The 16588-nt window shown below is 36.0% G+C and overlaps 1 protein-coding gene across 2 annotated transcripts in view; it reads left to right on the top strand.

The window, feature by feature from the left end:
- Positions 1–16588, top strand: part of SH3YL1 (SH3 and SYLF domain containing 1) — a 49763-nt gene that overhangs the window by 10854 nt on the left and 22321 nt on the right. The window contains exons 2-9 of one of the 2 annotated variants that reach the window (XM_027905672.1): positions 2668–2778; positions 3777–3890; positions 4287–4351; positions 7403–7515; positions 9848–9976; positions 10824–10968; positions 11631–11703; positions 12394–12450. In XM_027905672.1, coding sequence (XP_027761473.1) covers positions 2668–2778; positions 3777–3890; positions 4287–4351; positions 7403–7515; positions 9848–9976; positions 10824–10968; positions 11631–11703; positions 12394–12450 — 807 coding nt within the window. Of the gene's footprint in view, positions 1–2667; positions 2779–3776; positions 3891–4286; positions 4352–7402; positions 7516–9847; positions 9977–10823; positions 10987–11630; positions 11704–12393; positions 12451–16588 lie in introns of both variants that reach the window. The other variant, XM_027905671.1, reaches the window with a different exon arrangement.

Here is a 16588-nt window from a genome sequence, read left to right as displayed (position 1 = left end):
TGAAGCACATTTTCTGCTTTAATGTTACTGAACCATAAGAATAATTAAGTACCATGAAATGTGCATTTTGGGTAGACTGGGTAGGTAACCCTTCCCAAACTTAAGCCCTTTAGACTTGCAAAGTATCTTAACTGAAAACCTACATTTAGAAGTGTTCATCTGAATTTGTAGCTGGACATGCACTGTGTATTACAATGTTAATTTATTAATTACAAATTATAATATGCTAAGTTTATTCTTCATGCTTTCTTGAGAAGAATGCTGTTTCCATATGCTTTTTGGGACTGACACAATGTATCTCCATACAAAAGCAAAAATCTTCTGATTTTTCTCTTTTGCTGGTAATGTTTACCTTCTGACCTTGAAAATGCAGTGTCAAGTACAAACAACAGAAGTAATGGAAACACTTGCTCCAGCCCAGTTTAACCTACCAAAAGCAATTGTCTGTTCATGTTTTGTTTGGGCTACACCGGCCTCTCTTCTTGCTGTGTAGCCAGATTCCAGCCTGGTGAAGCCTTTACATCACAGAAGAAATGCATGTTCAAAACTCCTGCAAGCCATAATTTTAGTGCCATAATAATCATGGAAAATTTCACATGCCAAGAGCTTTTTCACAGGGTCCTGAGCACTTTGAGCTTCACCTTCTTCTATCCTTTCACACTCAGGGACTTGGCTATCATCTTAATTTTCTGAAAAGAGAAGGGATGATCAGGAGATAGAATTAGTATTTCTTCTCTGGTACAGCACCATGGTTTAGAGTCTATTGCATTCTATGCATCTACTTCCTTTTGCTCCCAGAGAGGCTGATATTTCTGGACAGCCTTGTGATGTCTGCTGTCACTTCAAACTCTCCAATTTTACACCTGCTGCATTCTCACCAAAGCCAAAGGTCACTACAAGCCTTCAAAGGGAACTGTAGTCCAGATTCAGATGTCAAATCTCTCTTGTTCTGGGAGTGTTCCTTCTTGCCTGAAAAACATACTAGAGGAATATTCTTCATTTTGGAAAGTGGAGGTGTAGTTCCTATTCTAGTCAGTGGAACCTGAACAGGAACTTGGGTGACTTGCTGCTTTGTGCGTCACTTAGTCTGAGCTGAATTGCTCTCCAAGCATCATTGATTTAATCTCAAAATCTATTTAGTCCTCTTTTGGTTGGGAATGTTGCCCATGAAGAGTGAAGAGATGAGTGAACGTTCAGGGAATGCCAGTTGAAAAACTAGGCCATTTTTAACTGAATATTGTTTCTTTATATGTGGTATTTGCTATGCTTTTATGAATTTAAGAACAGTAGAATTTTATGGAAATGCTGTCTCTAGTTTTTTTTAGAGACATGACATGAGATAGGTGCATCTTTGGTCTGGCAATATATTCATGAGTTACCTGGGCAGTTTGCTGCTGCTGAACTTGGAAATAGTGAGTGTTGATATGTCCAGACAGGAAAACAAGAGTAATTTAAATGATAGCTTTGACAGATTTTAGTAGATGTAACAATCAAGATTAACTAATATCTTTATTTCTGCACTAAGGCCTCTTTTTGCAAATTTACAGGTGAAACATACATAAAATGGCATTTATATTGTTGCAGAATATTAATATGTTATAATACTTGTCTTTCAGTCATTGACTAATGATAGCAGATCTGGTAGATCTAAGTGTGATCAACACACTTCCATAGAATTTATGATTTCGTGGGTTTGGGTGGTAAATATCAAGATTTTGTGTGTTTGTTACTGTTGTCTGTAGCTTTATAAAGTAAACATAATTTATCTCTAGTATATGCTTTTTCCTCAGTTGAAATGTACAACGAGCTTATGTTGGATCATATTGGAAAAAAATTTTGATAAGCCCTTCCATGGGAAGTAGATTTCCGAAGGAAATTTCTTGGTCTGAAACAAAATTTTGTTTGCTTACAAAACATGCTGCAAGTTTAGCTCTGTAAGAAAAGTGTCCTAAAGAGATGTGAACAATAATTTAGAGTTCACTGGTTAATAGCTGCCAGCTTGAAGGACAGCGGTAGTACAGAGTAGAGCAATCAGAGTGATTAGTGATGGAGCAACTACTTTGAAGAGAGACTAAGAAGGCTGAAACTCCTGAAAAAGTGGAGAAGGCTGGAGGCTATGGCTGTATATAAAGGCATGAAGGTAGTGAACAAGTTGAATGCATTAGGTGTTCACCAGAACTTGAGACACCTGAGCTAGCAGGCATTCACTGTAACTAGTAAATTAATTTAAAATGGATCACGTATTTCTTTAAGTAGCAGGTGGTGAACTGATGAAGCAAGAATTCTGAAGGCTGAGTATCAGCAGGTTTGGGAAGGTATTAGACAAATTCATATGCAATAAATAAATAGAGACAGGAACAACTGAGAATGTATCTCCAACACCCCTGTGTTTACCAGTGTGGATTCTGAGCAAGTACAAGAGAAACAGATCGGAAGAAAGAGCTAGGCTTGTCTGTTTTTCTAAGTGGTGTCTTCCGTTAAAATTGTCAAGAGAAAAATGTGGGTCTGATGCAGAAGATAATTTCTTATGCTTCCTGTTTCCGTGCTTCTATGGTTTCCTCTTTATTTGTAAAGAATCAGTTTTCCCATACAAATTATGCTGGTTTTTTTCATATGAGATATCCTAAACTGACTATAGATATAATTTATTTCTTTCATGTTTTACAGTGAACAACCCTATACCTTCCAACCTGAAGTCAGAAGCTAAAAAGGCAGCTAAAATATTACGAGAATTTACAGAAATAACTTCCAGAAATGGACCAGATAAAATCATACCTCGTGAGTAAAGAAAATGTTTTGATTCAGCTAAAACTTTCACCACTCCCCTGTGTTGCAGTCATGCTCTCTTTACAATTTTCTCTGCTTTCACTGACCACAGCTTAGAGATGAATGAAGATTTCGGGTGCTTCTTTGAAATATTTTGGAAGTAAAGGGTTTCAGTTCGCTGTATTCTTGGCAGATGTTATTTACTGGGAGAGATCTTTTAAATGTTTACAACCAAAGGGTATCTGCAGTGGAAGGATAAATGGATGGAGTGTCTCATGCCCACATTCTAAATGTATGTTCTTAAGACAGAACCTGGAATAGTACCTCTAGTTCTTGAATATCTGTATTTATTAAAATTAGCTAGATGAAAATAAGTTGAAGCAAAGAGATTGGGGTGCTGTTCTCGTTTGATTCTGGTTAAGCACTCTTATTTGCTGCTCTCCTCTTTATTTTTGCAGTTGTGTTTTGCACTGTGTTTCTCCTAGTGTCTTCCTCCATCTGGAGTTGCTGTTTGTGGCTTTGAATTCATAACTGTTATTTTCCGGAAGGTCTGCAGTAAGACTTGCAGAATGATGACACTGTATTTGCCACAAACACTGCCTAATGATACGAGCTGATTAGGCTGTTGTACGTGTTGTGTGGCACTCCTTCAAAAATTTGTGGAGACAAGATTGTTAGCTGTTCACTGCCTGTTTTCTGTTTATCATGCTAAGAGTACTCACAATGTGTTTGGCACTAAGCAAACTAACTCTTTATTAGCTAATCAGGATAGGTGAAGAAGTTGTGGCAGTATACAGATTGTCAGAGGCTAATGTGACCTGCAGCTGACTTTGTGGTTCACTTTGGAGTGCAGGTGTCATTATCAGTTCAACTTTTTTCAGTTTTCTATAAGCTCTTGCTTCTATTATTTGACTCTTATGTGTTCAGAATTGTTAAATGTAGAGTTTTGTTTTCTCCTTCGCTTAGAACTTCTCTTCCAAGATCGTGAATAAATGATTTTGCTGTTTCAGCTCACGTAATAGCTAAAGCCAAAGGCCTTGCAGTTTTGTCCGTTATCAAAGCTGGATTTCTGGTGACTGCTCGGGGAGGAAGTGGAATTGTATTAGCTCGTCTTCCTAATGGAAGTAAGTGGATATTTTCCTTTTGTACTCCATGGGAGAATTAAAAGAAATAAAAATATTTTTTCGTCATAATTTCTTTTCATAGAGGAAAATGTGTGAGGAGTCAGGCCAGTAGGTGACAGTGCTTTGTTTGAAAGCTGTTTTCAAATTTTTGTACTCCTTTTGAACAGATGCAAATACTTTCAATGTTTTTGTGTAAAAGGATGAAATATAATAATGCATAGTTTAAAACTCTTTCCTGTGGGATGAGGCATTATAGTTACATGACTCTATTGCAGTGGTTTTGAACACAGTTTTAAATAGAGAATTTGTTTGTGTTTTTTAACTGTAATAATAAAATGAGTATTTCTTATGGCATGTGGTTAAAATTCTATCAATTTATCTTGTTTTGAATGACAGCCTGGTCTGCTCCTTCTGCAATAGGAATTGCTGGCCTTGGTGGTGGATTTGAAATTGGAATTGAGGTATGATTTTGCATTTGAAATACTTGTTGGTAACTTTTTTTGCAAGAAATTAGAATGCTTTAATAAAGATCTAAAGGCTAGTAAAAGAGTAGAATTTACTTTTCCATACAAAAAAAAAAGTTATAAAATTCACTTATGCAAGATAAACAAAATAGGGGTTTGATCCTATCAGTCTAATTGTTTGGAGACATTTAGATGAAAAGAAGTGGCATAGCTCTTGTTTCTCACTTCTAGAAACTTTCACTTATGGAAAGCTTCCTGACAGTGTTCACATATAAGCCAACTGGAGTTTAATAGAACAGTATCCTATACTTAATACTGCATAAAATGCTTTGTTAAAGAGCACAGGGACTCCATCTGGCAAGAAACAGTGAAAGGAATTGAAGGTGGAGTAAAATGGAGTCTAGCTAATGTTACTGTACTTCTCACATTTCCCACTTGCACTTGGGGCCACTGACCATGGTCCTTCAGTTTGAGAGCACCAAAACTAGTGGTGCCCCTTCTGAGGGATTGTGGCAGAAGAGGAACCAGTTTCCAGACAGCAGAAATGGTTAAGTAAAGGACTCTCAACATGTTCAGAGAAATCCTGGTGAGCTGAGTCCTGTCAGTGCTCTGCCTCTTCTTCCCATTTCTCCTTTCTCACAGCTCCTACATGCTTGTTTGTTTTCATCTTTCCTTCTCTTTCCCACTCTAGTCTCCAGACTCGACCTTCTCTTTTCTTTCTGTTTAGCTTCTGTTCTGCTTATTCCCAAAGAGCATCAGAGTAACAATGTGTTGCCAACAAAATCTCTTGCAGTGGGCATTCTGCTCCCCAGAAGAATCCACATATAGCTGATCTGGATGGTCCACGTCAGCCCCCAGCACATCTCCTACAACTAACCTGCTATCGCTGTCTTGGCAGCCACTCAGCCAGCATTCACATAACGAGCAACAGATCAGTATTTTATTGTATGCTTGTTGTTCACTGTGTGATCTCAGCCATTATTGCAGTGCACTTTTTAAAGGATGCTGTGAATATAAAATCATTACTTTTTGGTAGGGATTTTCTTTGATTTTCATGACTACATAATTTGATTGCATTATAAAACATTCAGTTTGAGCCCCAGAGTTTCTTTTCTGTGGGGTTTAAGGTTGGGGTTTTTTTCCTTTTAAGACAATTAAACAGAATCTTCATATGCTTTGATTAATCTATAAAAAATTTCCTTTCATTATCCCCATCTGATATTTTAGATAATGTAGCCATTTACTATTGATACTTAAGCAATTTCAATACAGAAGCTATTTGTGAGAGGGTTTTTTTTCTGAGTAATATTGTGCCCTTCTGTTGAAATTTTAGTCATCTTATAAAATGCTCTGTCCTTACTGACATTATTATAACACAGTCTTATTTATTTCTTCTAGAAAATATATGCTATTCAGAAATACCTGAATGGCTAAGGAGCCCAGAGTCCAATTTCAGCACTCTTTTAGTCACATATAAAGTTAAATGTTTTAGAAACTGGGTGAATTTTATTCCTGTAGAGAAGATTATAGTTGACATAGTTGTAGTGGTACTTTTGGATGGTTTTAAATAACACAAAGGAAATCACAGAGTTCAGAAGTCACAGTGAACAACTTGGTATCTCACATTAAAGACCAATTTTAAAATTTATATAAATGCTTTCCTTGAAGGTTTTCTCACTATGGACTCCCTTAGCCTTAGCAGTGGAATCATCCTCTTAATGGGTAAAAGGAGGTAGAGGTATTCTGAGTGACATTCTTTCTCTATCCCTGGATAATTCATAAACTACTCCTGTCAGCCAATTTTTATTTGTGATGGGGTGGATGCTACAATAGAGGGCTAATAACAAAGACCTCTTTTATGCTGTGTATAATACTTTGAGGCCAGCCTTGTTTTGCAAATAATCTGGTATTTCCTCTTGTATTCCTTGCTGTCACTGTTTGGAATTTGGGGTAAGTTGAAAGTTTTTTCTGAACCTGGCTTTCAGTCAAGTCCACCAGATGAAAGATCAGGTGCAGTACTCCTTGGGTAGTCAAGATACCTGTTGAAAAAATAATCCATCACTGTAAACTATTGAAGTGTAATCTGCTGTGTTGAACAAGCTGACATTGCTATAAATGTGGGGGTTTTTACAACGTTTAGTGTGTTTACTGAGCTTTCAGGTACAATAGAGTGATCTTTATAGGGTCGTGCATGTGTTTGAAAGGCTTTTTCCTTCAAAATGCTTCCTAGATTGGGAAAAGAGTTATAGGAGACGTTTATTGAAATTTATTAAATCAAAGAGTCTTACAGTCCTGATGGTAATTGGCATCAGCTTAAATAGTAGTAAGAGTTCTTTGATACAAGCATCTTATGTCAGAGTTCAGGCAAAAAAATAGTAATTCTTTTTCCAATTTGCATCTTTCAAAAATACATTGCTACCCCTTCAGTTATTTAATTTAATAGGTTCTTGAAGGAACTGACAACATCAAATGTTCTAGTCTTAAAATGTTAGTTGATAATTCACACGCACACGCACACACATACACATCATATATAAAACCCCTGTCAAGAAAATAAAGTTTTATCCATAGTGAGAAGACCTGTATCCTTTTTGTTTTTTATTCTTTGGACAGTAATTTTTGTTAGTAAGTTCTGTCTTACTTTTATTAGTTTAATTATGGAAGGATCAAAATTATTTACATCTGAAAATGCCTTCATAATTGTTTGCATAGGCCATAGAAAATAAGAAATTGTTAATTATGAAATTCTGAATTAAAATAGAGTTTCTGTTATAACTGTTGCTTATATCATACTGACCATATCAGCACTTTGAAAAAAATCAGTCAAATTTGATTGAAGAATTAGCAGGGAGGAATTTTTGTTTCAAAATACCTTGCAGAAAAAGAATCAACTTTATTGTGAAAGCTGTTTCAAAAGAATCCTTTACAAGAAAGGAAGTGCTTCTCCTGTGCTAGCCTTTCTTCTTAAAAAACATAGTACAAAAATAGTACATCATAAAACATAATACAAAAACATAGTACAAATACATAGTATTTGATATTTTATAGGTTTCAGACTTAGTGATAATACTGAATCATGAAAGAGCAGTGGAAGCTTTTGCCAAAGGAGGGAATCTTACACTTGGAGGAAATCTTACTGTGGCAATTGGACCTCTGGGGAGGTGGGTAAAATCCTTTCCTAGTATGGGGTATATGCAAGATAATTTTTAAAGCTATATATAAACATTAATGTGCCTTTTTTTGCTATGTTACAGAACAACCTGTATGTTGACTGGACCATATTATTCTTGCCAATCACTTTTTTCTTTTTTTTTTTTTCTTTTCCAATTAAGTCATTTATTGGTAGAAGGAAAGTGTTCTGAGATTTACTCTCTCTGCAGGAGACTGTTTGGCTAGGCTCAATGAAGAGCACAGGTGCTACTGTGCCTGATAGAACTATTATTTTCATTAATGTGTGAGTCTGTGCTCTCTGTCACCACAGATCTGCCTGACAGTAAATCAAAACTACATCAAATAATTTCTTTTAAACCTTTAACTGGTTAAGCCAGGTTACTTTGAAGGATGAGATGAAATAATCATAGAATAATTTAACTTGGAAACCAGATCACTCCTCCAACCTCCTGCTCAAAGCAAGGTTAGTTATGACTTTAGATCAGGTTGCTCAGTCCTTTTTTTCCAATTGGGTCTTGAAAATCTCCAAAGATGGAGACTGCTTAAGTCTCTCTGGACAACCTGCTCTACTGGTCAAAGCATTTCTTATTTATACTTATGTCCATAACTTTTTTTTTCCTACCATACACTGCTGTAAAGAACCTGACTTTATACTTTTGGTTAGCTCTTCATAGATACTTGAAGCCTGCCGTTAGGTTCCCCCTAAATCTTCTCTTCTCCAGGGTTACCAAGCCCAGTTGCCTCAGACTGTTTATGGGACGTGTGCCTCCTTATGTCTTTTTTTTTAATCTTTTCTGACAAAAGGATGATACCTATTTCACAGATGAGAGAGAGGTCTGCGGATCAGGGGAGGGCAATGAATGTCATCTGCCCTGCAAAGGCATTCAGTACACTGTCCTGCAACAACTCTGTGTCCAAGCTGGGACATAGGTCAGGGTGTGGCAGACTAGCAAACAATTACTGACCAATTGCTATCACAAACAGCTGAAGAACCAGAGTATCAGGTTTGAAGAGCAGTGGTAAATGATTCATGTTGTAATCTGAAGCCAGGTTTCTGTGGAATTCCTCAGGAGACTCTTCTGGGACCTATCCTGCTTGGTAGTTTTATCAATGACTTGGAGGAGCAGATGCAAAATATCCTCATCAAGTTTGTGGATGACACCAAATCAGGAGGTGCAGCCAATACAGTTCAGGGTAGGGCTGCCATTCAGAGCAATGGATCTAGAGAGTGTGGAGGAAGGATCCAACAGGAAACCTGATGAAACTAAGAACAAGTGCTATGTTCTGCAGCCCTAGTTGGATGAACCCCCTGCAGTTATGTAGGCAGAGCCTGCCAGGCTGGGCAGCTGCCCTGTAGAGAAGTTGCTGGGGTCCTCATGTGCAGTGGGCTGAGCCAGCAGTTAATTCCTGACAGAAAAGACAGTGAACAGTGTAGGGGGCTGCATCAAAAGGATTGTAACCAGTAGGTAAGGGGAGTGATTGTTCCCCTTTGCTTCACCGTTCATAGACTGTGCCTAGAATATTGTGTCCAGTTTCAGCCCTGCAGAAACTAATTTATAAACTGTAGTGTGTGCAGTGAACAGCCAGGGACATGCAGCATGTAAACGATGAAGCTTGTTTAACCTAGGTAAGAGAAGGCCGTAAAGTCTTCTAAAAGACTACAATCCCTACAGGGGATCACCAAGAAAATGGGACCCAGTTCTTTACTAAGGTGCATGAGAGGTGATAGTCACAAGGTTCTATCTGAATATGAGAAACAAAATTTGACATGAACAAAATTGAGTGCCGGTACAGGTTGCTCAGGGTGTCTGTGAAATTATATCCTTAGAATTCATAAGAAACTGGCTACAAAAAATCCAGACAACCTGCTCTCAATTTGATATTGCGTCTGTTTTGAGATGACTGCCTGAAGTGTCTTCAAACTTAAAATGTGATCCTGTGTAGGACAAATGCTGTAATCTTCCAAACCTGTCGAGATCTGATGAGGCCTTACTTGAAATAATTTGTGCTGACCATAAAATCTAGAAGGATTTTAATATATTGAGTAGAGTTCCAGTCACCAGTCCAAACATAATCCAATCATTTTAAAATGTGATTAAAATATGGGTTAATACTTTTCAGAGGAAGCCTAATGGGAAGCATTCACATGAGGCATCGTTGTTCTGTGCTTCAGTGGAAACCTTGTGAAACTAATTAATTACTTTGTACTGGGTCCTATCTGAAAATAGGATTAAAGTAAAATAAAGGATTTAAAGAAAAAGACAATTGCTGTTCATGCTGCAAAGCCATATTGAAGAATATCAATCATAATTTTTCTTCTAGAAACTTAGAAGGGGATGTTGCTCTAAGAAGCTCTGCTGCTGTCTATACATACTGCAAATCTCGAGGACTGTTTGCAGGTGTATCTCTGGAAGGAACCTGTTTAATTGAAAGGAAAGAAACCAATCGCAAGTAAGTTCTCTCCAAATCTAGAAGACCCTGAGATTAAATCGGTTGGTTAGATCATAGTACTAGTAACACCAGGGTTGTGGGTTTGATCTGTGCATGGGCCATTCACTTAAGAGTTGGACTCGATGATCCTTGTGGGTCCCTTCCAACTCAGAATATTCTGTGATTCAGTGAAGGCATTGTGATGAAATTAACTAGGACACATTCAATTTGCAAAAAGAGTTTTTTATAAGAACATACTATGATTGGATTAGAGTTTTTTGAGGGACAAGTGTTTCTTCAATTTAAACATCTTGCAATGGGGATTGAGATGAATATTTAGAGATTATCTGTGGCACGTTGACCTTTGCTAGACACCATGTGCCAGTTAAGGTGCTTTGTCACTCCCATTCCTCAATAGAATGGGGTGAGAAAAAGTATGATGAGCAACTCAGAAGTTGAGATAAAGGCAGAACAATCACTTACTAGTCAAAAAAAAACCCCTTCAACATGGCGAAATTAGTTTAATTTATTGTTAGTTAATAAGAGGATAGGATAATGAGAAATAAGAACAAATCTAAAAAGCAACACCTTTCACTCACACCTTCCTTCCTATTGGGCTCAACTTCACTTACAGCTTCACTACACCGTCCTCCCAAGCAGTGCAGGGCAATGGAGAATCAGGGTTGTGCTCAGTATTCCAGATTTACAGCATTGAATTCGTTCTGTCATTTCTCAATATATGATCAGCAGGAAAAATGCAGGGCCAGGGTTGGAGAGGGAAAGCGTTTGCATAAGGTGAATTTATCTAGAATTTGAAATGTAATAATTATTAAATACCTGACATCATCTTCTTTTTTTTTTGTATCAGGTTTTATGGGCAGGATATTCGCGCTAGTGCCATCCTGCTTGGTGATGTGCCTTTTCCTGCGCAAGCAGATGATCTTTATGAAACTCTAGCATCCTTCACTGAAGTGTATGAAAATGAAGAGCAAAAAAATAATCCAGGAAAATCTGTAAGGGAACAAAAAAGGGTTTGTGCAATTCTTTTTCACATAGGCTTTTTCTGTTCCTGAACTATTCCTAGTCTGTGTTAATGTTGATGTTCATGTGGCATTCTTAACTTCTCTACTGGATGATTAAAGGTGTAGTATGTTGCAGATGCTGCATATAATACATTTGTTCAAATATTCCCTTGATAGGCTCTTGTGGACAAGAATGTTGCTGGGTTTTCTTTGCATCCTCCAGAATAACAAAGTATATCCTTGTTTTATAATTGTTTATTATCAAATCTGAAGTGATGATTAGAAATGTTTGATCAAGTATTCCTAATCAAGTTAATTGCAAGTTGATGTGGATGCTCTTAATTTTGCTGCTTTTTCTGTCTTCCATTCAAACAATCATATTTACAATGTAATACTAAGACTGTAGAAGATGATTTCCTGTAGATGTTGATAAACAATCATTTACTTTCAGCTTCGTTAAACCCATAGTGAATTACTTCAGTACCATGTGTATCTCAGTAGTTTTTTGTATGCTTCTTGAGTTCCTACAAGTTCAGTGGAGAAAAAGTGACTTTAAATTTTTTTTCAGTGTAACTTGACATACTTCTAGGCCCTGAAGTCACAATCTATGTCCAGATGTGGTGCAACATTTTGTAAAAATTTTTGTATTTTAGGTAAATGACCCACCTGCTAGACCATCATCTAGACCACAGCCACCTAAACCCACTGTTAGACCTACACCACCAGGTTAAAATATTTTGATAATGATTAATTAATTCTCCTTATAAAATTAGAGCACTAAAGCTAATTGATATTATGCATTTATTATAATAGCTGCCTCTATAAAAATGTTTTTTAATACTCTTTCTTGGACAAACACTTAAAGCATGTTAATAGCTGGGATAGTGCCATGAGTGATAAACCTTAAAGGGTTTGTCTCTCTGACAGATTTGCTTAAGTGTTTTTATAGTTACAGAGTCATAAAATAGTTCAAAGGAAATATTCATGTTTATTGGATACGTAGAAGTCCCACGGTGCAATGAAACTTCTTAGTAAAAAGAACAGTCTTACTAGAAACAGTTAGTCCTAGTTGCAGAAACTTCTCATTTCTAGAAATCAGGGTTTCTCCTTTAGGTTGTCAATATCTTTTAATTGGTAGGGGTCTTACAGTAGAGCAGAAGAGGTAGAATTTGGCTCTTTGACAGTTTGTCTACCAAAGTACTTTCATTGAAAGTGAGGCTTTACTCTGCATCTCCTGTTGTTAACATTTTTCTGGTCAAGAATATAAGGCAAAGTCCTCTTTTTTAGTTCTGCACTGCTCCTTATATAACTGCAATCATTTAATAACTATTGAACTTTTATTAGAAAAGCAGTATACAAAATACAACGATATATGTTAGCATGCCATGTAATTTGCATCTTTATTTTCTCTTCCAGCTAAAAAGAACACGAACAAACTTTATCCTGAACTTCCCAATGCTTATGCATCTGAGGGTAAGTACTAAGCTTACACTAATGTTATTACTGCATATAATGTTACTACACTAATGTTATAATGTACTTTGAAAGATACCTAAAAGTATTTTTCATTATTGTCTATGTGTTAAAATGAGATTCAGTTCTTGTATGCTCTCCTGAAAATATTCCATAAACATCTTATTCCCTGACTTTAGATTCCAACAACAATGTTCTTCTCCTGAAGAGAAAAACTTTTGTTTTATTTTCTGAGCTTGAAAAAAGTACTTAAAGTAGTAAAATTGTTGTATGTTACCACCTAATTGAAATAAAAAAGAAAGCTTATATAACAAACTTCTGTCCAAGTCCTTATGCAATGTACTATAATTCCTGTTTTAATTTTAAAAGTGCTTCCACGGATCACATCTGATTATGCTGACATAAACACAGATTTACATTCCTTCTTGAGATTTTTTTATTGAAATAATTCTGCATTATACTAAAGATACTACTTGTTAGTTGTTCTATTCTGATTTTCTTACATTTAAAGCAGTTGCAACTCTAATAGGAGAATCTTGCTCTGTCATATTTGCAATGTAACTCTTGAGTGGTGGGCTCATCATCTGAAAACTTGTGATCTGTTAGGAAGAAGTTTTATTATAAAATAATTAGGTTCATTCAGCTGCTATAGTGTTTTCTCTCATCAAGACTCTCATCTTTCACAGGTAAAAGACTGTTAGCTGTTTCAAAGTCAGTGAAATAAATTGTTTCTCCCATGAAATATATTGATAAATAAATGTGTTAGTGGCTTCTGCTAGGATCAAAACCAAGACCAAGGCATTCCATGTTACATATATATGTTTATATACATGAAAACTCTCATAATATACTCATATTTTCACATATTGCGTGTTCCACTTGAAAATAAAATTAATCAAAATATCACTTTTTTATTTTTGTAAATAGAACTAAAATCAAGCTTGATAAAAGATCACAATGGAAAGTGTCTTTCAGGCAGAGAGTAATTAAAGGTTTTCACTAAAAATTAAGATAAATGATGTGTCATTGTCTTTACATTCCTTTTCATATCTTCTCTCCATACATGCAGCTGATATATGCGTCTGTTGAGGCAACCAATATAGGAGGATCTTAAGCTGAGCTTTTGATGTGACTTCCTGAGAATCAAAATTTGTTATTGTGTTTTAGGACTTTTACCAGGAAAACAATGATGCTCTAGTGGTCTGTACTCACTGGCTGTCATCCAAAACGAAAGAAGAATTGTCCTTCTCAACATAAAAACTAAGCTTTCCCAATCTTAAAAAATCCCTGATCAACTGAGAAGTGATTTCTAAAGCTTTTACACATGTGCAATATTGAAGGGAGTGTTCTTCTATTCAGGTTTATGTGACAAGGTAGAAATCCTACAGAGCCGTCTTGATGGCTTTCAAGATTCTTTGAAATCAAAATGTAGACTTAATCAGTCTACTATTGAGGATTTATAGCAATTTCTAGAAATACACAAGCTTATCTTTGAGATGCAAGAGGCAGTAGGATCTTGTGTAAAAGATTGAATGGTATATTTTGCTTTCTTCTGCAGATTATATTTCCATAGGTAACAGTTCAAATGCTGTCTGAATCCGTAGAAGTACTATATGTTTCTAAGGGCTAAAGAATTTTTCTTATCACGGGGAACAATCAAGGTTGAAATCAGTTTCCATGAATGTTTCAACACTATAGCCTACATGCATGTTGATGGGAGGCTGAAAAAGAGTTTCAGTACCTTTCACATCAGAAACGAAGGGTGTACTAATGCTGGGGGATGCAATAGAAGGAGCCTTAAGGCCATACCTCCTGTCAATAATCTGCCTGTTGATAGTCCAAATTATTTCATCAGAGCTACCAAGCAGCTGTAGCATGTACTAGTCAATCTTTATTGCAGGAGTAGTGCTGCAGCAGTTGTTTTTCTACAGTGAGCTGAAAAAAAAATATTCAAATTTTTTGTGTCTTTCTAGTTTAAAAATTACATTTACATAGCTAATAGAAGAGAGAATGGATCTGATCTTTAGGAGGCTACATTTTAGGTATAATGGCTGATGCAAGGATAGGTTTTGATGTTGAGCAATAAGCTTGTCCAGGTTGCAAGTAATAAGAACTTGTCTTTGGTTGGGGAAGTTGACAGTGTGCTAGCAGGATTTGGTTTTGCAACAGTTATACAAGTATTAGAAAGGTTGAAACATTAATTCTTCTCATTAGATGGGAGAAGAGCTAGACTTGTGGATGAAACATTTTTAATTATTTTCTGTGGACCTGAATTATCTAAATAAGTAATGTAATACAACCTATTTCAAATGTAAGAAGAATGATAAATGAAAAACACAGTTTTCTAAATTGATAATGTGATACTTGAACTCAGATGCAAGGAGATTGTTTTCATGTAACTGAATAATGCTTAAGGTAATGCATTTAGTTGTAAAATGAGGTTCAGTAATGTCTTAAATGTTTCCAGAAACTTGGGAATACCACAGATTTTACTTAAATGCAATTTAAAAATTGGAGAGACCTTTTACGATTCTGGGAAATAAAAACCCAAAACAACCACAACAAAAAAACCACAACAAACTAATAGCTGATATAGTTACTGTGATTCAGTGAAGTATGAAGTGTCTACAGTAGTAGAGATTTATCTGGAGACTTTTAAATAAAGAAACTAGATTTGCTTATAACTATGAAAGTTCATGCCTCCTCCCTTACTAGACTTAGGGATTTGTGTCTTCATTTTCTAGTTGTCCCCTCTTTGTTGTAAAATCTACCAAAAGGGCTGACTGGTCCTTCCAAGCTTTACTACCACAATCTAGCTTTTCTTTTTATGGACACATGATTTCTTTGGAGTTCTGCAGCATGTCTGTAAGTCAAATCACTTGTGATTCTTGAGTGACTACTTGGACATTGTAGACTCAGGAGAAGTTTATTTTATTAGGACAGGTTTTTTAGACACATTAGATTCATAGCTTGTCACACTAGACTATCTAATTCTAGATATTAGTTTTTCATTAGTGTTATGATTTCTAGTTTTTTCTGCTTGGGGTTCTGCCACGGAGCAGCAAGTAATGAAATGTAGATAAATGGTTACTTGAATTACTCGCCTCTCCTCTTAACAATTGGCTGAATAATGTACAATTCTGAAAATGTGACAGTGATGTGGTTTCCCAACTGAAATGGTAGCAGCAAGAATAGTGATCTGCTGGCAAAAATAGGAGTTGGGTTGAGGTAAATGTTTGTGAGAACTGAATCATTAGCAAGCAATTTATTCAAATCAGAAGTCAGATTTTTTTTCACTTTTTCTTCAGCTCAGCTAATCAGAAAAGGACTGTTTCATATGTTTGGAAAAGAATCACTTGAAATTGCCAAGATGCTGAGGCAGTCAGGAAATAGACTTGAGGCAGAAGTGGGGATGAAAATGCAAGAAAGTTTTTCCTTCCAATCAGCGTTCTCTCACTATTCATTCATAATTCTCAGAAGTCAACATGGGCTTGAATTCTTACAATGCTATGAGACAAGATGCTCATACTAAACACAAAATCAATCCTTTTGGTAAGAGTGTAAGTATTTTATCATAATTTGGAGAAAATAATGATGCTGTGTGCATTTTTTAAGCAGATTTGCTTAAGAAACCCATAAGAACTTGTGGCTGTGAAGCCTAAGTGTTCAAGAATTATTTTTTTTAGATTTTTCTCAGAAGCACTGGCCTTCTTACCTTCCACAAGTACCTGAGCTAAATATTTTTAAATTTTATCTTGAGCAAAAATATGTGCCCTCTTCTTTTGATTTTTGAACTGAATAAATTATGTATCTGTAGACATTGAACTCTTTAGCTATTGTGCCTTAAATCAGCACACCCAAAATTGATTACAGTAAAATTATAAAAAAAAACCCACCAAAATATGAATTGTATCTAGTTTTTTTTCCCAGCAGAAACCTTTAACTTTGAAAATAAAATAAAATAAAATATTAACAGATTGTTATTGTCCCATTAGGCATATATTTGTATTCATACATACTGAAGGAAGAGCTGTATCGAGCATACTGATGAAGACGCAGAGGCAGATGACAAATTTGTCACTGTTTTTAGGAAGCTAAAAAACCCTTCTTCCTTCAATGATAATTTGAGTGATTTGTG

This window comes from Empidonax traillii, unplaced genomic scaffold (genome assembly GCF_003031625.1).
Source record: "Empidonax traillii isolate 1590-97213 ecotype Southwest subspecies unplaced genomic scaffold, ASM303162v1 scaffold1194:size157107, whole genome shotgun sequence".
NCBI classification, from domain to species: Eukaryota; Metazoa; Chordata; class Aves; order Passeriformes; family Tyrannidae; genus Empidonax; species Empidonax traillii.
This window is presented reverse-complemented; position numbering and strand designations above follow the sequence as displayed.